Here is a 25,349-nt window from a genome sequence, read left to right as displayed (position 1 = left end):
TACACCTGTCTATATATGTATATGCGTATAGTATATAATGTATTAATTTTAATATTGCTCCTATAAAATTGAAAAAGTAAACTAAAATTATAGAAATTATAGTCGCAGTGAATTGCGGGAAAGTGAAAAAAAAAAGAAGAAAAAGTGGAAAGAAACGAGACGTGAAATAACAAAATTATTAATCAATCTGTATAGAGTATATGAAAAATAAAATACATATTTACAAATTACTGTAAAATCATATTTAAAGATTTACACCTACCACTATTATAGTTATTTCGCAGTAACTCCTACGTATTATGTAACTATGTAGTTTTAAAATGATTTTCGATTTCTCTGTTACTATATAATTACTTTACTCCAATATACGGACCGCGGATTTCCATCTTCTCGTATAATAAAATAACGATAAAATCTACGTGTCTAAGATACCACGTCATTAAATCACTGGATACCTGGTTCCTTTAACCCCGTGCCCAAAGTTACGGACCGACACATGTACAGGAGTAAAATAAATCTTCTTACGTCTCTAGATGGACGGTCATAATTCTTTCTGTCAGACTACCTATACATATAATAGGTATCGTTGTACATATTTTGCGGACGGTTTGGATTACATACATTCAACTTATGATTAGATTCATCGCGCGTACTTCACAACGTTCTCTTATATTAACGACTTGTGTGCGTTCGTGAGTTTTTCCCAAAAAGTTTCTCGTCGGTATACGCGCGAAAAGTGGACGTTGCGACGAATCTCCGTTGAAGTAAAAATTGGGCATTAGCTGACTGCGGCCGTATCGGAATAACTGGGTATAATGTGTCGTCGCTATAAAAGTCTGCAGGCATTTTTGACGAAATTCTTCTTCCTATGAGTCCGGGTTTTACTACCTCCTGGTCGCAAAACTATCGTTCCATTCCCGGCGCTTCGACCACCCGTTGATCCGTTCGGACTAAAGGCACCTGGAACGTTAACGTTGTAAAATTATTACAATTGTTATACGATATTATAATTAATACAATTCCCTATGCGGTTAAGATAATTAACGCGATATTAAGGCTTAGCTGCACCGGTATAATTAATTAAGGATCATATAACGGTGCGTATAAGCTTTTAATGCGGGAGTTGAGATGGGTAGGCACTCGTGCTGACAATGAATTTCCTGTGTCGCGTAATTTCTTTGCTCCTTCTGCTGCAGCGGGAGCCGTAAAACGCAATTCGCATGGATGAATTATTTTTCTCATCCCAGGTCACGGGCGCAGAGAATACATATCACGAAAATGACGAATGCTATTTCTCATTTGCCAATATTCTTCAGCCTCGTTGAACCAAGAACCTCTGCTAAGGCAAAAAGCTCCGTGCTTTAAGGGGACACTGATCGATTGTTACTGTGCTTGTTTGTTCTGTTCCTTTTCACCTCTATTCTTGTCAAATGGAAGTTTGTGTTCCGTAAGCTATATAATACGAGACCGTCAACGTTCGTGACATTCGATACATTAATAACGAAATAATTTCGCGTTGAAAAATAATTACACGTGGCAGAAGGCCGACAAGAAATAATATATAATGCCAATTCGGTTTGTAACTCGTGTAGAAAATACGAGAGCCATGGTGTATTTAGAGGGGGAATTTATCGCGGAAGAAATCGGATGAATAAAATAATGATAAATACTGTATAAAATTAAGAATTCGAACCTACGGTTTTCGCGGTACATACAAGATATATCGCGTGACGAAAAACTTGAAGCACCCGAGGTATTCTATGATCCTACTGTGTAGTTTCTCCTTGGCCATATCCGTTGCTCTATCGATCCTTATACTTAGAACTATAAAGTCTTCTGACGTCACAGCGGTCATCGGCTACCACGATGTGTACATATATTAGGTACGTACGCATACCTACATACACATATTTACAGACGATTTATGTACACAGTATAATTACTGCAGACCCCTTGCTGATTATGGCCCAACTAAATCGAAACACTTTCGGAGTTGACCCCTTCAGTCACGCTTTATTGTGCCGAGTCAATTTTTATAACAATATAGTATTACTTGGTTTTTGGGTTCGCTGATTACGAATCTGAAATCAGATGTTAAAAATTCAAGATGGCGGACCCAATGTGGCGGACGAATATTTCAAATTTGAACGAATACGGTCAGAAAACTTTATGCAGGGGTTTTCGGGGTCACTGATTAGATTCGCCGTAATGAATTTTCAAAATATAATTTCAGATTCGTGATCAGCGGCCCTAAGAAACCCTGGACAGAGTTGTTTCTCCGGATTCTACCGAATTTGAAATTTTCGTCCGCCATATCGAATCCACCATTTTGAATTTTTTAATTCCGATTTCAAATTCTTAATCAGCGATCCCTAAAACTTATAATTTATGTAAAACATGTATATGCGCAGAGCGTTAACTTTCTCGGAAATAAGTTATTCCTTCAATTTTCACGACATTTCGATCTATTTGTTTCTAATAATAATGATTTGTATTATATAGCAATTTACTCTCGAGTATTTAAAAAGGGCTGAATAGAACAAACCCGATATAACGAACAGGTTGCAGGTTTGCGTCAGAGTTCGAGAGAAAGGAAGTCACAGAAATGATTAATACGACTAAATTAATAACCATGAAATTGTGACGCAATCGGCGTGTGAATTTGAAATTTTATAAAATAAATTTAGGCACATGATCATTTTGTAGAAGCAAACGTACGCAGAGCGAAAATTTCTCGGGCTCTCGCTAGGAACATATCGTACATCTTATATATTATAACGGGAAAAAAATAATTTTCCATGAAAAATTAAGGACTATGAAGAATTTCATTAAACCGGCACAACTGTTCGCGAGTCGCGATAACAAATTGTGATATCGGAAAATCGATACCGTAAAGTATAGCGTGTAACAAAAGAACGAAAAATAATGAATCATTCCTGAAATTAGATAAAGAGTTTGCGATGAAATTATATGTTGTTGTGTTTTTTTTTTTTTTGTTTGTTTTATTTCAATGCCCCGAGAAATACGGCAGCTGGCACGGAACCGAATCTTTTTCAGGCTCTTTAAAAGGCAGTTTTTTCATTGTAAAATAATGACGAAGCGTATGTAATAGGATATATGCTGCGTATAATGTGTAATATAAATCTTACGAATGATATCCAAGCTTAATTACGTATAATGATTACGCGGGACGTACTTATGACCGATGGAGACCTTGGCCCCGCCGAGTATAGCCTAAGATCGTCCTGAAAGTCATCCTCGCATCTTCGCATCTCGTGGAGACATCGGGACGCCAAATGTCGAAATACTCCTACGACCCCGACGTCCTCTTTGACGGAAGTTCTCAAGAGCTTACAGCCGAGGGCTCTGCTCAGTCTTTCGGCTTCTTCTCTGAGGAAAACAGCAAGGAAAAAAAGAAAAGAAAATTATAAAATTCAGTCATAAATATTAATACGTATGTATAAGCAACGATTTTATAAGTCTACCTTATATATAAATATATATACATATATATGTATATATGTGCAAAGGGTAAAGTATTTGTATCTATTGTACGTGCAACTGTATTTAAAATAATAATAATAATAATAATAATAACAATGCAAATTGGTAAAATCATACGCGTGTATGATTAGATTTATTTAACAGCCCCGCTGTGATCCGCGAAGTTATTTATCGGAGTAATTAAATCGCGGTATTATAAACGTTGGCGCGGAAATTGAACTGCAGTTTTATATACCTTATATATATATATATGTATATATATATATACCAAGGAGAAAGTATCTTGTTCTCAAACTGCACAACGATATTGCAGCGTAGTGTGCAATAAGGTAATACGCGAATATGGGAAGATAAAAATAGACATAAGTGGTAAAAGAAAGGCGTCGCTATAAATCACGTTACATATTTCATTTTATCGTATTTCAATTTCGCATAAAGAGATATAAAACTTTACAACACATAAATTTAGTGAAATGTATAACTTACGGGTCTATAACGCATTGATCGACCAGATCCATTTTGTTCTGTACTAGGACAGTCGGGATTTCTCCGCATTCATTTTCTACCTGTAAAAATTCAATCCATTGGTGCGTATTTCTATTTCATGTCATTATATTGTCGAAACGTAAATGTAATCATGGGAACCTCGAGTAAAGTGTAAATACTTGAGAATTCTTAAGAAAATAAACCGCACACGATCGCATATAATTTTGTGTACATGCACGCGTGTCAGAATAAACAGAATACGAATATATGAATGTCGTTATATCGAGTGTGTGACATCACGAATACCGCTCGAAGGAATTATATTAACGATCCTGAATTCGCGTTGAAAAAAACAAAATTTTAAAGCACATATTCCGAATTTTGCCGTATAGTTGATTCGTGCAGCATTCGGCTCTTTATGACCTATAAATTATTTATAAATCTTGGATTGGTTCTCCCAAGCCGATGAGCTAAAAAAAAAAAATATATCGCCCTAAAATGACACACCCTAAATTGTACACAGGTACACCTATAACCGTATAACAATGTATTTTCGAACAGGCGAAGTACACCTTCCGTCTTTTAAGCTAGACTCTTTACACGCTTGTATTTCCTGCCGAGTTCTCTCAACTTTTAAAACTATTTCTTCTGGCTACGTACAAGGGCAAAGAGTCTACGCCAACGGAGTTGCATCTCCCTGCACCTTCATCTCGTCCATCGGTCTCGGTACTCGCGAGCTTATAGTTGAGAATACATTTTATGAGTTTCCAGAGAAAGAACTTGGTCTCGAAACCGGATTTTATTTAAAGGTATTCCAGAGCCTGTTTCTAATAGACTCGACCTCTTCGTACATATCTTTAATTCATCCGACTTGCTTCTAGAGTAAACCGCGTGCATCACGAAGTTTTCTGTAATACATCGCAATTCGAATATCAGAGACCAAGAGGTCGAAAAATCTAGCATCACGTTGCATTCATCTGATTCAGGTAGGTTTCAATTCTTCAAGCTATCGAAATAATTTCTTCAAAGATTATCGATTAATCAAAATTTATAGTGTTTTGATTATTTATTAACAAATTTTCTTTCCTCACATATAGTACTTTTCGATTGTTTCTCTTTTTCTTCCATCAAGATGTAACTCGGCGTCGGAGTTTTTTGTACCTATACTTATCTGAAGAAGAATTCCGAACAGCCAGCTGACTTCCCAGACGAGAATTTAGTATTCATGGTAGATACCTACCTTCAATTTCCAGGATGGTATCGCGTCGAAAGATTGTCTGTCCGTCGCCGAATAAGCGAGAACACAGGCGTGAGCTCCCCTGTAGTAGGCAGCTGTAATAGCGTCAAATTCCTCTTGACCAGCGGTGTCCCAGAGCATAAGGCGTACGTCTTCGGCGTCGACTCTGTTACAGGGAGAAACATTCGTGAGTTGTTTATTTTTTTATTCGTATTATTCCACATCTTGTCATTTATTTAAAAAATAATATCTCGAACCGTTTGAATCATATATTATTCTGCCGAGAAAACTTTTACGACAAGATAGTATTCTATGGTTTTTGGTGTTGCTGTTTACGAATCTGAAATCAGATTTTGAAAATTCAAAATGGCCGATCCGATATGGTGGACGAAAATTGCAAATTTGATCGAATACGGTCGACGAACTCTTTGCAAGCGTTTTCGGGGTCGCTGATTTTCAAAATCTGATTTCAAATTCGTAATCAGCGATACCAAAAACCTACGGACAAAGTGTTTTTTTTCCAAATTCCATTGAATTTGATATTCTCATCCGCCATGTTGGGTCCACCGTCTTGAATTTTTAGAATCCGATTTTGGATTCGTAATCACGGTAAAACATACCTATCAGTATACTGTCAGAAATAGCAAAAATTCCGCGAAGAAATATGTTGAAAAATTCTCCAAATGCGCAAAGAAATGAATATGAAATAGGTGGTAAGAATACTAACCACTACGACTGAAAGGATGAGGATCAAGTTGGTCTTTTGATTATATTATTATCATTCTTATTATTATCGCGAAGAGAGACGTGTAATTCGAATGTTTCCAAAATTTCATCCTCTCGAGTCGTTCGTACGATTAATCAGTAGCAAAAAAATTCGCATTTAGATGCAAATAATTCAGTTCGACGTGTTCGTTTTGCAATTAATATATTTAGGACGTGATCGAGAGAAAATATTCATGCGTCAAGCCGTGTGTGTTGTACCTATACACGTATATATTCTGGGGTTCTTAAGTATGACGAACGATGGTATTACAATTGTAGCTATAAGTGACTAGTTACATTTGAAAAGAATTTGAAAAGTTGAGTAATGAACGATTTGCTCGCATATCGAAAAGATTTCCTGATTTTTTACAGCTTGATACGGATAAAACTATTCTCCACGAATGGAAATTGACTCGTCGTATTTGTATGATTTTTTTTTTTTTTATTTTTTGCACAGCTGCAATTTTTATAAAAATAAATACCTTTCGGACTTGAGATATACAATTGTAATAGTTTTATTAAGAGCTCAATCTCAAGCCGAAATTCATTATACGCGAAGGTTGCTCGCAAACGATGAAATTGTAATATAATACTAACGTCGTTAACGTAATATTGCGAAAAATATACGACATGCTATGTGGATAAGTAATTTATGCTGCGGAAGCGGCAATTATTCGGTAATAATGTCCAACACCTAATAGTGAGAGATCGTTGATATGTCGTGTTATGCGTATGTTATACACATATATATACGAATAAAGAAATGATTGACGATCTGATATACATGCACCGCGGAAGCGAGATTAATACTAAATTATTAACCGATAATAATATGCGTACATATACACATATGTGAGTAAATATCATTGCATACACATGCGTAGACACCTAGAGAGATAAATAGCCGTGGAGAAAACATGGGTGTAATACCAGTGGTAGCGATCATTTGAATTTCATTTCTGCGAACGGACTCGCGGTATAATTGATGGCAATCATTTGCCTATTTTGCTACTTTAAATCTTATCAATTTTTCACTTATTGTATAAATGTATACGACACGTGTGTACAATTATACGTAATCTGTCCTAAATATAAACTATACGTATATAAGTATAATTTAAAATAAAGCAAAGTAAGTAAATAAGAAGTAGAATGCCATATGAAAGGAGTTTATAAATAATCGAACAAACTTCCGCGTAAATATTATTTCAGCTGAGTATATGTATTATAAAAAAAAAAAAAACATTTCAACGCGGATTTATCGAGAGCGTGAAAAATAACGAGTTGTCGCAACAGAGAACATGCGTGAAGCGCGTATGTTATTATTATTATACGTGTGTATGACACTTTATGTGACAGAACGAGGTAGGGAAGGAGAAAGAGAGGAACTGGGAGCGAGTGCAATATAAACCAGTAGGACAGGCCGACACAAATTTCTCGACATGGAACTAGACAGTGTAGCCTTCACACTTTGCCTATTCCACATACCAACACCCACGTTTATAACATAATGTGGACGTAGATCGAAAGATTGTATTAAGATGAAACTACCGAGATGAGAGAGAGAGAGAGAGTGAGAGCAAAATAACAAACTCAGAACTTGTCACATAATAATCAGCTTTCTGAAGCACGAAATTTTTGTTCTTTCTTAAATTTTGATACGACGTGCAGAAGATGGTTCGAGCGAAGAATGGAACGTAACTTATTACCAGAACGTCATTTCGTGCTTTGCCATGTTTCAGCATGCTCAACGTGCGAATTATACCATCCCTGTGTATAATTTATGTAATGCTATGCAATTTCAGTACGTGTAGAGTATTCTACTTACTCTATTTGTCGTTCCAGAAAATCAACACCGATTGTCTTCTTGTAATCCCTCGTGTATGTTCCTTTGCAGAATCTTTGTATCATGGACGATTTTCCTACGGCACCGTTTCCCACTATGACCACCTATAATAGTAAACCATGGTTCACGATACCGTCAACTACGTTCCAACTTCGTCAATTCAAGAGGAGAATTAAGAAAGGCAGAATTAAAAGCTATTTTTCTTCCGAAGAGAAAGATAAAAAAAAACAACAACAAATTCCTTAGAAAATATTGGCCTTGGCAGTTTTTTTAATATCTTTTCTTAATTAAGAATGGCATTCACAGCATTTTTTAGTACTCCTCTTCGATCAGTAATATGATAATCAACATTCTCGCAGAGAATTTTTATTTAGGCAGACGTTTGCACATTCAACGCCTGATCGATGGTCGATAATGAATACGAAATTGATTATGTTTATGTTTAAAAAATTGACGTTTCAATCTCATATCCGCACCTATATTTATACGATATATTAGTCATGCGAGTTTTATTCGGTGTAAAAGCGTGGATACATAATGTATTATATGTGATAAACACGAGTGTGCTGTATAGGGAAGTAAATTTATTCACTTTTGGAAAGAAGCTAGTGAATTTTACCTCGTTGAAACAACTTCTTATTATACACATATATATATATATATATACATTATCTTGATATTTCGGTCACGTACAATCTATCAACACATTTTAATTGGCGAATATTTATTCAACGCGAATGTGTACCGTGCATAAAATAATTTTTTAATTTCCATTCGCGTTTTATGTATAAATTTTATATTATCTACAACCGCGGCTCGATTTGTCGCGAGAATTAAACACGCTGCCAAATTATAATATCGGTTAACAGTTAGGCGTGCAGGCACAGTTTGAAGTGGGTCAAATCGCGGAAGGCCGAAGTCCGGATTCACCTGAATAACCGGTCTTCGAATTCAGGAAATGAATCGAAGAATATATGGACTCTCATTGGGTCTCGTCACGGCAACGTGTACGCACTTGCATATCTATAATATAATCGAGCAACCGAATTGTCGCTATTGTACAGTTATACACTGAGAAAAATTTCATTTGTTACAGTAACTGGAGAAATTCACTAAAACAGGTATCGTTGAAAAAAAAACTTTTTGAATATTGTTGGAATTACGAAAAACGAGGTACGCCTAACCATTTTGCGCTATCGTCGATCATTTTTTGGTAATTGCAACGCAAAATCATTATCTGAGGTTTACTCTACTTTTTTTAGTTAAACAAGGCTTTAACGTCAATTTATCGTTGCACGAGAGTAACAGTGATCGTAATGAGAAAGAATAGTAACGGATACCAGACTTTCCGGTAACAGCTATAAAACTAATTTTCATTTTCTACCTAGAACTATATTTTTCTATTGTGGTAAAGAATGAAAATAGTCAAGAACTGAGCGGTAACCGGAACTAAAAATCTCTCTCAGTGTGGCGATAATATTATGGCTGAAAAATATGATTTCAAATATTATAAAGGGGCATAGGATTAGAATTGTTTGAACAGGTGAAGTACCGTAAGGTATTGGAAAGTGTAGATATAATGTAAATAATGACTCTTAAAATTTTTCATAGAGTAGAGCGAGACGTGTGTTATAAGTTGAAGCCCAAGTTTGTCCGCATCTTGCTCCGCTTTCACCCACCGTCATGTTTCCTAGGTACATAACTTATTTTCCACTAATTGTGAGAGATTCGAAAATGTCATTTGCGAGAATTTGGTCTTGATTTGCACGCTCTATAAATCGCTGCGTATTTTGGATATGACTATCTAAAAATCTAGATAATTATGATGATAACGATCAGGATGGTGATCCTCGTTAATTTTGAAACGCTAAATTATTCCACGGAAAGAAGAACTAGCTGCTATGCGAGTCCGGAATGTGTGTGTGTGTGTTTTTTTTTATCGGCAAAACTGGTTTTCGCAAAATCTTCTCGTCGTGTTAATATATTTATGCGTACGAGCAAACTCGACATTCGACATAAAGGTTTCCATCACTGCATATGCGTGTACGGTTATATTTATAATTAATAGCTTCGCGATGAACGTATTTAATTAATTCGATTCGAACAAAACATAGCCGTGACCCTGATAAAGATCGAAACATGTTGCTGAAAGTTTCAGAGTTACCGGAAGTGACTGATAATTGCAATACGTATTCGTTAACTTTTCGCGCAGTATGAAAGCAAGTTTACATTTTAATATATTAATTAAGGATATTTGGTTAGAGTTATAAAGCCAATTAGTAAGTTTCTTGCTTTTTACTTTTATCCAACATTCCGAATGTTGCGTTTATCAACGCGCATCGTACAGCTTTATGTAAATCGAGTTTTGTCTCATTATATTTTAAGAACGCGTTTCCTTGTACATAATTTCTCTCCGGATAGATACGATATAACATATTATTTATAAGGTATAGTACATAGTTGTATTACATATTTGAATGTGATCATATTGAAGTTAGTAACGTTGCCGTAACGATTAATGCGGAGGAATTTGAATTGTATGAAATTCATTCAACCGTAATAAAACAAAACACACTCATATTTCGAAATCTTAGTTCCTTAAAAATCGTTGTAAAATTGAAAAAATAGTGATTTTTTATCCCAATGGTTCGTCACGAACACGTTATTAACTTCAGTCTCGTCGAATATGTGTGTGTATAGCCAACTCGGCTACTGCACTGAGGTTATCGCAGCGTCTATAATATTGTACATTATACGCAACGAGTTGTAAGACGATCGCTAATTAAAATCGGCTGGTTGAGCGGACCGAATAATAATAAAAATAAAAAAGAATACCTACATACAAGGACGTTGACTTCTTCAAACAAACAGCATCAAGTCAGAGAGTTAGAGAAACTTATTTACGATCGTGATGTGGTCGGTGTCCTGAGCCCGAAAAGATACGACGGGAAGAAAAAAACTTTATGTCACCAACTGCGGTATGCATGTATGTATGTACGTGTAAATACATATTTATACGGGTACACAAGGCACCGATGAAAAATCACACGCATATAATGCACATGTGTACCGTTAACACAATCAAAGATGGAGCTGCAAAGGCATTCTTACTTTCTTACGGCCCCGTGTATGTAAGGTCATACGTGTAATTTCCCAGGAATAACGATCATGAATTTAACACTGATATGCCGGAGGGTAAAAATATCCGCGAATAAGCACCGTAAGGCTTGTTATTGAGGTACGCGGAATTTGAACACGTGCACAGATTATATGTACAATAAATGTCAACAATAATTGTGCAAAAGTTTTATCGTTTAAACGCAGTGCCTGTAATATAATTATTGTCCATGATATTAAAGAAATGATGTGTTAGTTCAAGGGTTACAATTATCAATAGACATATAATTTGCGGCTATACACATGCCGGATCGGATAGAAGGCAGATGCATCTATTTCACGGATGTGTGCGTGCAAAGTGCACCCCTTTCTTCGTTCGTGTAAAACGTCATAGTATATTAACGGTGTATTTATGTTGATTGTGCGAACGGTGATCGAATAGAAACTGTAGACGATTGTTCGATCGAGTTTATTCGATAAAATTCGATGGATAAGTTAAAACTTTGTGGCTTCTATAAGAGTTTCGTACCTTAAGTGATATTTCGAGTTCTTCCTCTCGCATTCTGACTCCGCTATGATTAGCATAATATCCAACAATTTTCTATTCCCCTTTCGAACATGGGATAATTCCTTTTGTCAAACTTTCATCGTACCCACACTTTTCCGGTATAATAAACTCATCTTTCCCATCCGTTAATCCGATCGGCTAAACACTCCCGAACACGGCTCATTCTTGCGTTTATATTTGATTGATCTTTCTATCACTTGTGAAAAGAGAGTAAATCGTACATCGCTATTCACAGACCTCGCTAAACAAAAAGATGAACACGCACAACCCGCTATCCTCGAATACGCGGTAGCCGACCGCCGACTGAGCCACCTGTGACAGACACCTGCCGTCGCGAGCCGCTTGGTTGGCCTAGTTATTTTTGAACGGTCGGGGTGGCACACCTGCTACTGTAAGCCACGAACAAAACTAATTGTTACGGCGGAGCGCGGTATTTAGATAGGGACAAAAACGTCTAGAGTTCAATAAATGATTCGGAACTAATTGTAAACGGAACATCGGAATCCTTTAACGTAAATTAGTGCAGTAAAAAGGTAAAATACTTAAATTTGCTAGTGAATATCTTCCAATGAAGGATCTAAAAGTACAAAAATAAAAAAGAACACCCGCGTCGCGAGCCGCTTGATTGGCCTAGTTAATTTTGAACGGACGGGTTGGCGCGTTTGTTACTGTAAGCCGACAGATGAAACTTTGTCCGCAGGGCGCGATATTTAGGTAGGACCAAAGACGGCTACAATCCAATAAAATATGATTCGATACTAAACGAAAAATTATAATCTACTTCGGCGAATATAGTATGAGAGTGAAGCATTCAAATTTGCTAGTGAATATTTTCCGAAGATAGTTGTAAAAGTACAAAAATAAAAAAGGAACCTACATAGCAAGTGTGAAGGAATTTTTTTTCTACGTTTCATGTTTATTACCAATACAGTATTAAATATAGGCGCTGTATTAATGAAATGAATGTATCAATATATGTATAAATAGATAGAAACCAACCACTTTCGTAATTGATTAGTAACGCAAGTGTGTATGCATATGCTATTTTTGAGCATAAACTTTTAAATGTTACACAGGTACGCTTGAATGGCTTGCGTAAATTCCACGAGTTTTTAATTGGCATGGTTAAAGATAACTCGCGTATTACCTTTAAATACCAGTATTCGTATATCAAATCATTATAGAGTTAATCACAATCAGTACGTAAACTTACTTTAATATGTAGTTTGTACATATTTATAATTGAAAATATTAATAAGACGTTTAATGTGACAAATTTACGTTTGCAGCAAGCAATTTAGGGTATACAATTATCAATTTTAGCGAAGAAGAAAAACTCACTTATCATTAGCTGAGCAAAGTGTTAGTATTCAGAATAAACCGATAGCACACAATACTACCACGGTCATACACGTAACATGTAACAAAAATTTATTACACTATTTGATAACAATAGTATTATTAATAATAATAATATTAAAGAAATGAAACTCCGGAAATATTACAACTATAGATTTATTTCGTATGAACTAGAATGTAGATAATTAAATGTACGACAAAAAAAATATAGTGCTTGCATAATACAGATTGCTCTTATATAAAATAAAATAGTATAAGAAACTAAAATGAGTATACTATGTGTATGTATGCATTTGTGTAGATAACGTATATACTTATAGATAAGCTGATTTTTACATTTAAATTTAATATAATATTCTATGCATGTCGTTTGGAGGCTGATAGCAAAATGACGTTCCACAAAAAGTTTTATTGCATTTACATTGAAAATACGTCATCTAGATTATTATATGTTTTATACATAGTGGAGTATGTATATGTATATATATATATATATTTTTTTTTTTTGTTTAATTTGTAAAATATTATACATATACAAAGATGCAATTTATTACGGCAGTCTGAAAATCGTTGTTGTTGACGTTAACTATTGTATTCGTCGAGCGTCAAATTGCAGTTGTAGTTTTTAATAATTGTTGAGGGCAAATTATGTTTTTTTAGTTCATACAGGGAGGAGGATCGATTCTTTCTGAAATTGCGCGAAACGTAATCCACAGACTGTAATTTGAATACCATAAACATATCGCACCGATATTATTATTATTATCGTTATCATTATTTTTTATACACTTACTTATACCAATGACTTTAATTATATATATATGTATGTATATATACTTGGAAAAGATAGGTCATGATTGATTTGTGTGCGTCACAAAATGGTCCACAAAAGCTAGATTAGGGTCAGACTACGTAATAACTAAATCAACATTCACATAATGTAACAGAACAGAACTTATTTCCGATTAATCGAGTTAATCTAAAAGCGATTCCGAATTGTGACGCACGATAATAATGTACGATCAGGCTCTCAAATTTTGTTGTTACAGTGAAGAATAAATTATAGAAAGAAGAAAAAGTCTTGAATATGACCTTTCTATTGAAATTAGTGTTCAATTTCAATCAGTTATCTCTTGATTTTCAAAGAATACAGGAAGATATAAAGAAGCGAAACGGCAATTTCAACATAGCAAATGGCTCGTTGAAAAAGCATCAACAAATTGTCATCAAACTGTGCCGAGGTAAAGAAACTGGGATTTGTGAATGCATATTTTCTTATCTATTTCATGAATGAACTAAATGGACAGTTGAACCGCTCCAATGCAACTACTTGAATTATACGTACCATTGTAATACTGTGAACATATCAAAATAAAGATGCGATTATTAAAAGTAACGCGTAATGTTTTTCATTTAGATTTACAAATGACTCGAAAATGCACATACCTTGTTCAGCAGTTAGTAAAAAAGGAGCGAATTTACATGTATCTATATGCATACGTGGCAAATTATATGTATATATATATATATATATATATATAACGTAGGGTCCCAGTCCAACCACGATGCATCTTTCAATTGCAAAAAAGATCTAAACAACACCTAGTTGAAACTATACAATGTTTCTGTACATTGTTAATCAGTATAAAAGTAGTAGTATCGATCAGTTTCTCACAGAACTGAGCTGATTCATTTATGAATAAATCAGAAGAAGAAACTTACAGTGAAATAGAAAACTAGAGCGTTGTCAGTAAATTTCGACGCGATACATCAAATTATATTCCGGAATGAAAAAAAATAGTAGAAAAAAAAAAAAAATAAATAAAAAAAAATAATTGCAAGTTAATTGCTAGCACAATTCGCGGATTACACAAATTCTTATAGTTATTATGCTAATACTAAACTTACGCTTACTCTTTCATGAACACTTAACGATTATCTTGTCGAGATTAAATACATTAGTTTGCAATGTCTTGCATTATGCTCTCCAAACCCGTTCTAAAAAACAGCCATTTTATCTTAGTAGTAGCAACATACATCCCATTGTAATCTACCGAAGACAGAAGGCTTGAACCTTTAATGATTATACTCTTTCAGAATTAATACGAGGTTAAAATAATCAACATTAATGAAACGAAACATTTTTGAAAAAATCATTGTTTCACAAGTTTGAAATTACTTTCAACGAGTTAAATTTGCAAAATATGATTATGTTTTGCTGTATTAGTTTCCTTAATTTCAATGAATTCTCAGGTTATTAAATAACAATTTTTCTGAAAAATGCATTGCAACATTACGAGCTTCAACCTCGTGAGTCAATCACATAAACTTGCCAACAAACTTTTTTTGTCATGCGAATTTTTACAGCACGAGGTATACTTTTGGAAAAAAAAATACCTACTTTAATACGCTTTGCTGAATTATTATTTCGTAACTGTATCAAATGTCGACTTTGAATTTAGCAAGTATATTTATACATTGAATTTAAGCCGACGGCCAACTTGAGGATGTAAGAATCAAATATATATATAATTCGGTCTGTTGCTCAACTGTAGCGTGCGATGACAAATGAAATTAAATATGTAGCATATAATTTTTCCCATCTATTACACACTCAAAAATTCGATTGTAGCTTCAGTTAATTTTTCTTTTAGCACTGTTTCTCACCCCGCGATAAATTTTTTCTCGATATTCAACTCATCAGTTTAGATATATTTTTTGCTCCAATCGAATTACTTTCAACATTCTGAAAACGAAGACACCAGCGAATGAAATTGTGTTGATATTTTCATTCACCAACAGAGTTTACCGATGTATTTACCCTACTATAATTGTCGTACAGTTAAGACATTCCCATCGCTAAATCATTCATCATATTTTAAAAGTCACTTCAAATTTCGCATGCATATTCGAGAAAAATGTTTAACTTTAAAAATGTGTAATATTGTCCGCGTATTCTTGAGAAAAGAATTATAGAAAAAGAACTTATACCTGTATATGGCAGCTAGAATAAAAAAAATCGTTAATGACGATGCTGGTTATTCTATATGAAAAAATAAATCATATCTAATAGAATACATGCTGTTTTTTTATAACGTGTACTACAGATGATACACTGAATTAATAGTAAGTTACTTTTGACATTTTATATCAGCGTGTGGACTGGATGTTTAAAATAAGGAAGCGGAATAAAATTTTGCGAATATTTCAACCTAGGCCATGTACGTAATTTAATCGTGCCTCGACTTCATTTAGTCAAATAAAAATAGAAATTTCAACTGACATTTTGAAACTTCTGGTTAAACGTGTTTATTATGGATATCTTAAAGATCAGGTTTGGCCAAGGCCAACTGAAAATGATTTCAACCCAATCGTCAGTCATTCTCTACACTCACTACATCGATTTATTAGTAGTGTATTAGGCTATAAAAAAACAGCAGATCTAAGAAAATCAATATCGCGATTACTAACGCGTAGATCAGTACGCAGATGCCTCTTTGTACTCTGAGCCATCCATAGTAAAGAAATCTTCTAGTTTCCACTGAAGTGTTTCAAAGGTGGGCCTCTTCATCGGGTCTTTGTTCCAACATTCCAGCATTATGTCGTAAAGAGCTGTTGGGCAATTGGGTGGGCAAGGCATACGATAGCCATGTTCCACTTGATGCAAAACTTCAGCGTTCGTCATTCCTACAACGAGGAAAATTTTGATAAAAAGATTACATCAACTGCTGACATTAACCAAAGTTCTTTATTTCTGTGGTTTTATAGGACAGTTGAAGTTCTTGAATTGAGATTTGAAAAATGTAATAAACTGACAAACTTACCAGGGTATGGAATTCTTCCATAAGTAACCAGCTCTGTCAGCAGAATTCCGAAGGACCAAACGTCAGATTTAATACTGAATTTGCTATAATTGGCTGCTTCTGGTGCAGTCCACTTAATTGGGAATCTAGCGCCTATCCTAGCTTCGTATTCATCCTCTTTTATCAGTCTAGCTAGCCCAAAGTCAGCAATCTTTACAATATTACTATCTGCTACCAAAACATTTCGAGCAGCAAGATCTCTGTGAATGTAGTTTTGCGATTCCAAGTACGCCATGCCGGCAGCTATCTGAGCTGACATATCGATCAGCTGGGCAAGTTTCAAGCCCCGGCCTTTTCCTAATGAAAGGATGTGTAAATTTTGAATCAAGAACATCTGATATTTTTATATGGCCAAAGGGCGAGAAGAAAATCAAACATAGTTTTACCTTGTAAGAATTCTAACAAGCTTCCATTTCTCATTAGCTCAGTTATGATATATATAGGCTCTTCCATTGTACAAACAGCATAGAGTTGAATCAATTTTGCGTGCCTCAATTTCTTCATAATTTGAGCTTCGGCAAGGAAATCTTTGGGATCCATCGTTCCTGGCTTCAATGTTTTTATCGCCACTGGTGTGGTATTGTTCCATAAGCCTTCCCATACCTCACCGAATTGACCTTGACCAAGTTTGCGGACAAATTTCAGGGACGATCTATCGATCTCCCATTGATCTCGCGTGCGATGACTCAAACCCTCCGTTACAGGTTTCTCAACCTAAAAACAAAGCCAAATATGGGCCAGTCAACGGTTAATCACAGCAAGAAGATTAGGACTATTTAAGTGACAATGTATGGCTTTATATTCCACAGACATTGTTAGTAGACCTGTTTATGTACATTGTGCATGCATTTACAATTTTGCTCACTATGAAAGGTTGCTAAAAAATTAAATGAATTATATCTTATCATTGAAAATTGTCCAATTTCACCAATACAAGAGCAAGACCTCAAGCAAGCTATGTGCGCAGAAGGGTTTACCATGGATTGCAGCTACAGCACTACTTACAACAAGCTATAATACACATGTATAAGATACATACAGTAGCTGTAATTAACTAAATGTTATACTGTGAGTTAAAATACATATTACACTGGTTACTGCTGATGGCTAAACATTGCAATAAAAATTATAAGGTTGCGTCATATACAAGATGCGAAGATCAAGAAAAGGGTCTAATATTTATAGCTTTTACAATGTTTTGAAATGAAACAAAAGTTTGTTCTTCTATACTAATTAAAGAAAGTTTTGACCTTTTTTTAACATATAATTAAAAATGTTTAATAATAATGTGCGGTACACGATGGGTTTACCATCATAGCTACATCATGGTAACGATGCTTAGAATGTATTGTACATAATATTATTATTTGAAATGAGTGCAACCTGTTGGTGCTATGATTGCGATATTAAACAGTCTAAAACACAGAAATGAAGATTTAGTGATTGTATTTTGATCATAAGATTTTCATGAATCTTTTCTCGTTAGTCTTAAAAAATTGTCATAAAATACCTGGCATATTAAATAATTTCATTAGTATAGGAACATTCGATACGTATAGTTTTATTCATAAAGTAAACTTTTTTTAATAGTTTGGTAATACCAATTAAGCAAGCGGAGGTTACTGCGAATTTTATCCTTGGAATTTTATAATTAATCTGTTTCTTGCAAATTCAATTATAATAAAAGGAAGTTCTGTGTCAGGATACAGATGCTACATCATTAGTCATTTTTAAATACTTTACAGAAATAGTATTGGCATAATTAGATAAGCTTCGACAAAAGTTCAAAAACTAAATATATACCTATATATAGTGTGGGCATGTGGAAAAATAGGAATATATGTACAACTGTAAATGATACATCACTAACATTACACCACTCATACTCTAAATTGTTTCTCGGATATTAAAAATATTATATGGTTGAAAAATAAGGAAACATTTCCACTAGCTTTGCAATTCTTTGTTAAAATTTTATCATAAGATAACTCGCAAGTTGCGGTTTTTTAGTGACGTTGGAACATGATACCATAAAGAACAGGTTTATGCTATTATTATTAAAATTATTATTATTATTCCATAGAAATGCGGAGGTAGTGAACAACGACATGAATGAGAATGAGCGAGTAAGTTGTATTGGGACATTTAATTTACCAAGAAAGTCCAGCGGGAGGCGGGGCAAGCAATAACAGACAAACAGACACGCTCCATTGAGATAACACCTTGCAATATGTATTGAATATGAAACTAGTGACTTCTTTGACCCTTTACGTTTACTTTTTCAATAGCAGGACATAGTTCTGGAGTTATTTGATGTACATGTTTCTGGGATAATTATGGTTAGAGGAAACGGCTAACAAAAAAATTTCAATTTCTAATTTGAATTGAACTGCGAATCTGATCAAGACAACGGTCACCACCTTAGACTCAATGTGTACTAAGAATATTAAAGATGCTTGTAGCTTTGAATTGTAATAATTTTTCTTGTCTTTTCCAGGATCAAGCTTAATAATCGTAAATAATATTTATAATCTAACTTATTAGGATAGCAAAGTCCAACAGAAGTTTAGACAGTGCTGTTTTCTGCATTCAACGTTAGGTTATAAAAAAAGGAACGAAAAAAAAATAGCAACATTCAAGTTATCTAAATTACAGTGTATTCAGTTGATGACTTATTCACACGCAATGGTATTCCCTGCTGAAATCAGTGTTATCAAGCAGAAATTGGACCGTAAAGTAATTGAAATATTAGTGCATAACAGGGTCTGAAACGCTAGACAAAAAAAGAATTTTAGTCATTCGACTTATCGCAGGTGTGTCGGAGGGAGGTGCCTAAAAGTACTGATTAAAACATCCCCTTCAAAGATTGGTATAAATGTTGTTTTACAAACGACAACGATGTATATATATATATATATCTAAAAGCCTCGACGAGTTGCATTTCATTATAAATATATAGAGATATAGTATTAATTAACGATATGACATTCTCAAAGAAATCTCTCACATGCAGCAAGCTGTCTAAACTCTGTGTAGACAAATTTTGGACCGTTAATTTTAACGTATGACTTTCTGTTACCTGCACACACGGTTTACAAAGATTGACACAGAGACCATCTGCGTCTTTGCTGTAATGTTCAACGAGTTCCTGTAGTGTTCTGAAAGTTGTACGCCTGGCTATGAAGAAACCACCTTCATCCAGTTGCCTGATACGGTAATGTTTTACTGTGTCCCCATCTCGCACTAGAATGAAAAAAATCAGTGTAATTAGAAATTTGTACATAGTTATTTATTTATTTTTTATTTTAATTATTTAAATCTATCTGATCGATGAAATAATTATTTGAAAACAATTGTCTGCTTACTGAAGAAAATGAAATGAAGAATTGACAAATTTTTATAAAAATTTCAAATGATGTTAAAGCATATAGTAAGTGAGTTGCGACTCACTTCACGCGGATGAAAAGTAGCGAAAACCACTAAGAGATAAAGACATGAAAAAACAGGAAATTGCAATCTGGCTGACAGGATATACCAATTTAATCATCAAGTGATACAACGGCACCGAGTCTACTGTCTGATGGATTGTTTCAGGATCATTTACCCCAAGTAAACCTTATTTCGAAGCGTTACTTTTGACCAAAGAAAATTGAATGTTTTTAAATAAGAATTAAATATCGGTGTGTTTATTTTATTAAGATTCGTGTCATTTTCACCCAACAAATCAAGCAGATATACCGTGTACTCTGCAGATCAATTTCAAGATTAATGTATTTAATCAACTGGCTTTAGAACATGTTATCTACCAAATGACGACACATTGTTATTATCAAGCAGGTGAAAGCTGAAGGAGTGAACCAGTTATCTGTATTTTCTCTCCTCCAACTTATTATTGCACACCCTGCGCTATCTTTACTCATTTTTATTACTTCTTGTACGACAGGTAGGATGCATCGAATAAAACTAATGCACTTACCCGATAGGGAATAGTCATTGTGTCGACTTTCCGAATCTCGAATTAAGAATGCTCCATGATCATTCTCTGGCAGTAACAGTTTCTTCTCGGCTTCAATTCGCTTTATTTTTCTGAAGTACCATCTGAGAAAGAAAAAGAAAAATTTACTGTCACTGACTCGAAATACAAAGTAAGTTCAAACAAGTACATATGCGAAAGGTTCGACTCAATCTTTAACGAATAAAATTTAAATTGATGAATTTGGAAAAAGATAGACAGTTCATGAGAAGACTAAGTTTAGAAAACATTCCACATGCTTTGGCATACATAAATTTTGCATGCCGTTAAAACTATCGCTTCTGAATAACTGAATCAAATTATGATTGTTATACCTAGGGTCCGAATAAAAAAAAGAATGTTCTGATGTTTCAACATTCACTCCAATGACAAAGTTAATGGGTAGTTACTTGATGTGGAAAACTACATTTTCGAATAATGGGGACACAATTTCTTCAAACATAATTAACTGGCAGAACTGAACTTTAATTATACTTCTTCCTTGCGCAACTCTATTCTATCGACATATTTTTTCCCCTTCATCTTTTGGCATTTTTGCAATAATAAACTGCCATTGTACCGATGTTCATGAAAAAAAAAAAAAAAATGTTAAATTCAATGTACAATATTTCCTAGAACATGAGTAGAGGGATCTTTCAATATTTAAATATGAACACTGCTTCCTGAAAATTCCTACATAGTAATCTACCAAGGTGTGTATGTGATTGTGTGCGTGTGCTCGTGTGTAGGCCCCCCCGTACTAGAAGAGTACAGTGACGCTCAACCTATCAGGTTATTATGAAGTAGTGAGGAACCTTTGGAGTAGGTGAAAGCAATCTCATGCAATAATAATAATTATAACGAGCAAAGAAACTAATGGCAGAGGAATTTTAAAAAACAAGAGTCACGCCTGCGACGTTATAAAAAGTTATTGAGCCACGATTAAAAATAACGGCTATGCCCTATTAAAATATATCAATTCAATCCACTGTTACCGATCGGCATCGATATAAATATTAAACATATGGTAATCGATTAATTGGTTTTCCAAGCAGATCTATAACTGTAAACCGATCGTTGGAGGGGTCGTGTTGCGAGCGCATGACTTGGATTTTCAGAGTTGATATAAATTTTCACATACACAATTCCTTGACTCTTCTAATTTTCCATATGAAAAATTCACCATTTTTATTTTCTTATCATCGTAGGGTAATGTTTATATTCAGAATACATCGGTTAAGTTACATTTGGTTTCATACCAAACCTGATTAATTCATGTCTGAGGTAGTGAGAAAATCGTTTTGCATAATCAATAGCGCATTATTCATGAAGATGTGAATACTTTGAATTCTAGGATTTAAATAGTATTTTTTATCCTGTGGGTTTTTACCCGATTTGATAACAGTCAAGAATATTGCGATATAAGATGGTGGACCTAATAACTACGTTAAAAAATAAAAAAATTTGGCAATAAATGTGAAACACTAATTTGTCATTGAATCGAAAACATCCTGGTCCAGAAACGTGGATTTACACCAAGTCTCATGGAAACTCAATACTTTCAAAGAAGCATAGATCAATTTAAAAACTGTGCTATACCGTTCTACGTAAGAAAAATTCAACACGTTCGCCGACTAAGTAGAACTGCTGCCTTAGGCTTCGTGAAAGACCGAAGCAAGCTTTTGTTACAGATAAACGAATAGAGTAATGTACAAACTTACGGTTCAGCTTCAATAGATTTCAGTTTGGCAACGTAGTTACTGGGAATGTATCCTTCCTGTCTGGTCCTCTTGCTTCTAGCGAGCCACCAGTCGCCCTGCGTGTCGTTAAGGATTTCTAAGTGTTCTCCCTTTCTGAAGCTGAGGTCCTCGTCAGTCCTTGCATCATAGTCGTAGAGGGCGACGAATATTTTAGCCGTCGGCGCATCGGTTTCAGGTATTTGCGGTATCGGTCTGATAGGATCCGGAGGCGGAGTCGGAACCGGGCTAGCTGGCAACGCGATAGGGTCGCTGGTGGTGTTGCCGCTCCTCTGAGACTTATCCTTTTCAGAATTTGTCGGGCTGCTAAAACAGTTTCCCATCTTGATAGCGTTTTGGTAACGTCTCAAAGCAGGTAATTTTTCAACTCTGAGACACTTCAGCAAGTGTCTTTTGGTATTTGACTGTTCATACGTCTATATAGTCAGTCACTTTTTTCAGATGCGAATAGGAAGTTCTGTTTTTTGGGTTATCGTTCTCTGCATGGTCCATAGATTGATGGATTTCTTAGGTAAACAGTCAAGTGTAGAGTATAAATGATAAAAAAAAGAAATATTCCGGGGGAACAGGGCGAGATTCTTTGTCCCTTTGGCGAGATTTTTTTGTCTGTGTGAATGGTTCTACACGTTTCAAGGGTTCGATGTGGATTAGTGATAAAAAGAAAGAAAGAAAAAGACTTCGCTCGTCTCTTTGATTAAAAATATACACCGTTGAGCTGCGTTATATACAAGAACAATAACGAGTCGGTGGCTAACACACGCGAGAATGGTAGGGAAGAGATAGCGATTTGTGGTTATTGGAAACGAGAACTGGGAGATACCAAAGATTCGTTGACGTTACAAACACACTAGAAAATATTAAGATATTCACAATTCGTTGTCAGTTTGACGAGCAACTCGGACTTGCCAAGTGTCGAAGTAAAAAGTGCCAAGTGTTTCGAATTGAAACTTTACCGATAAAACTGACATAGAGATTAAACTCCACTTTCCACACAGCAGCACTGGGTCTAACGCATACCCCTTTACGTATACATGTATTTAGTTTTTCAAACATTTACAACACGGATTACGGAAGCGTAAACCAGCCAAAAACGCCGTCGGACAATCAACGGAACAACGTATTTATCGTCGGGATCAAATCGGGAACATGTGACGATCGCAGGTCCCTGTTCCCCTCAACGAATCCCCAAAAATCACGATCAACTTTCTGGCCGAGGGAACCTCCTTGCAGCGTTCGCCATTGTCCGTCAGTCCGTCTGTCCGCTAGCCGTCAAATACGATTTCACATGCGCGAGCAGAATATTGTTATATATGCGGGTTCAGCGGAATCACCAAGAGCACACGCCCCCGAGGCGGGAGCAAACACAAACGACACTTCGACGTCGGCGAGACTCTGCCCGATAACGTGACGATCAGGACATCGTATTATCCTGATTTAGACGATTTTTAATACATCGGTTCGAAGTGAAAACACCCACCAAGGAGGGGGGACGAGGGGAATATCCAGATTGTTTCGTTCGGAAGAATTCGGTACGGTGTCCGAAGGAAGCCGAACAACCGGTGCTCGACGTCCTCGGACCTGTGGCTCGTCCTTCGAATCTTGCCACTGTTCGATATGCATTTTCGTACTTAATCCCTTTACAACGATTCCCGGTAGCATTTAGATTCAATTGAGGCAGAACTGATACTGACTTGCATCGCTAGATTATCACGATAAAAATCTATCGCGTATATAAACGATGTCAAAATGCGTATTTGAATGCTTTATACGCGTGAAGGGTGCCGTCAAACCACAAACTCTCCGGGACCGTCGTCCTATTATCGCACATTTAGATTTATTTCTTGATTTATTTACGAATTCTGTAATCACCTGCGACAATATTATGACCCGAATATATGCTCTAAATCCGAATTACCTTCGCTGATAATGGCGATTATTTGTTGACAGCGTTGAGACGATTTCTTATCAATCGAAAGATAAATCAATTGATTTTATGTAAGGAGAACCGAACGACACTCGTTCGATCGTTGATACGAAACAGAAAATACATACATACACGTGAAAAATAATTCACCTTTGAAAGACGCTCGCCAATGATCGGAAGGTACCGGATCTGAAAATTTTTTGATACATGTTTACCCAGCTACGATCTTTACACGCATCAAAACACTTGTTGTCACTTATTCAACATGCACGCGCGTTCTGTGGCAAGACTGCCCGAAGACAACTGTCCGCGTTAACTGATTAAGCTTTGAATTATCTTTCAAGTTTCACTTCGATTTTATCCTACCTTTTGATTAAACGACGTACATAGTTTATGACCATATAATTTCGCGCCTATCGGCTATTTCAAGTATCAAAAATATGCAGTCTGCCTCTCTGCCCTCTTGCCGTGTACATAGATACGCACGAGGTTTAAAAGATTGAGAAATTATCGACTATATTGTTACGATGAATGCCAGTGCCAGTGGTTGACCACATTTATTTGTTTCCCTTCAATTAGAATTCAGCGTATGTCAACTTCGATAATTATAAAATTTCATGAGGGTGAAGTTAGTAACGTTAACGTAACGAGACATCAGGAAAAAATTATTATTGCGCAATTTTACAACCCCTTTGATAAGGAGTTGGCTTTTCAATATGAAAGTATATTTTGTTTATCATGGCTTACTTAATTTCCGATATCCCTAAAGGTGCGAAGTAATGATATTTCTTAAACGTATATCGTCACAAACTTCACTCTGATAAAACTTCCCATCTAGCCGAAAAATTTATCTATTTAGTCCAGATTATCAACTTTTTTTAAAGCAATTCTTGAAACCATAATTTTTTTAA

At 35.3% G+C, this 25,349-nt stretch overlaps 2 protein-coding genes across 8 annotated transcripts; both read right to left on the bottom strand.

Annotated features, from left to right (window-relative positions):
* Nucleotides 1-136: 136 nt before the first annotated feature.
* On the bottom strand, nucleotides 137-11,838 carry LOC124183190 (ras-related protein Rab-23). The gene is made up of 6 exons (XM_046571354.1): nucleotides 11,485-11,838; nucleotides 7,821-7,942; nucleotides 5,231-5,393; nucleotides 3,991-4,070; nucleotides 3,197-3,390; nucleotides 137-960 (listed from the first exon to the last, which is right to left on the bottom strand). Exons 1-6 carry the CDS (start codon nucleotides 11,515-11,517, stop codon nucleotides 827-829), a joined length of 726 nt encoding a protein of 241 aa, XP_046427310.1. The 5' UTR covers nucleotides 11,518-11,838; the 3' UTR covers nucleotides 137-826.
* A 1,184-nt stretch (nucleotides 11,839-13,022) lies between these two features.
* LOC124183184 (tyrosine-protein kinase Src42A) lies at nucleotides 13,023-24,711 on the bottom strand. Of its 7 annotated transcripts, XM_046571344.1 has the most exons (8): nucleotides 23,992-24,188; nucleotides 22,479-22,820; nucleotides 20,722-20,843; nucleotides 19,825-19,988; nucleotides 17,132-17,459; nucleotides 16,707-17,042; nucleotides 16,354-16,569; nucleotides 13,023-15,886 (listed from the first exon to the last, which is right to left on the bottom strand). In XM_046571344.1, exons 1-7 carry the CDS (start codon nucleotides 24,171-24,173, stop codon nucleotides 16,361-16,363), a joined length of 1,683 nt encoding a protein of 560 aa, XP_046427300.1. In that variant the 5' UTR covers nucleotides 24,174-24,188; the 3' UTR covers nucleotides 13,023-15,886; nucleotides 16,354-16,360. The 7 variants fall into 7 exon arrangements, with proteins under 7 accessions (XP_046427300.1, XP_046427302.1, XP_046427298.1 ...); XM_046571346.1 differs by lacking the exon at nucleotides 23,992-24,188 and adding an exon at nucleotides 24,589-24,711 and having other exon boundaries at nucleotides 13,023-16,569; XM_046571342.1 differs by having other exon boundaries at nucleotides 13,023-16,569.
* Nucleotides 24,712-25,349: the final 638 nt, after the last annotated feature.

The sequence above is a fragment of the Neodiprion fabricii genome, chromosome 5 (genome assembly GCF_021155785.1).
Source record: "Neodiprion fabricii isolate iyNeoFabr1 chromosome 5, iyNeoFabr1.1, whole genome shotgun sequence".
Classification (NCBI taxonomy): Eukaryota; Metazoa; Arthropoda; class Insecta; order Hymenoptera; family Diprionidae; genus Neodiprion; species Neodiprion fabricii.
The sequence above is the reverse complement of the archived record's forward strand: the minus strand, read 5'-3'. Positions and strand labels throughout refer to the sequence as shown.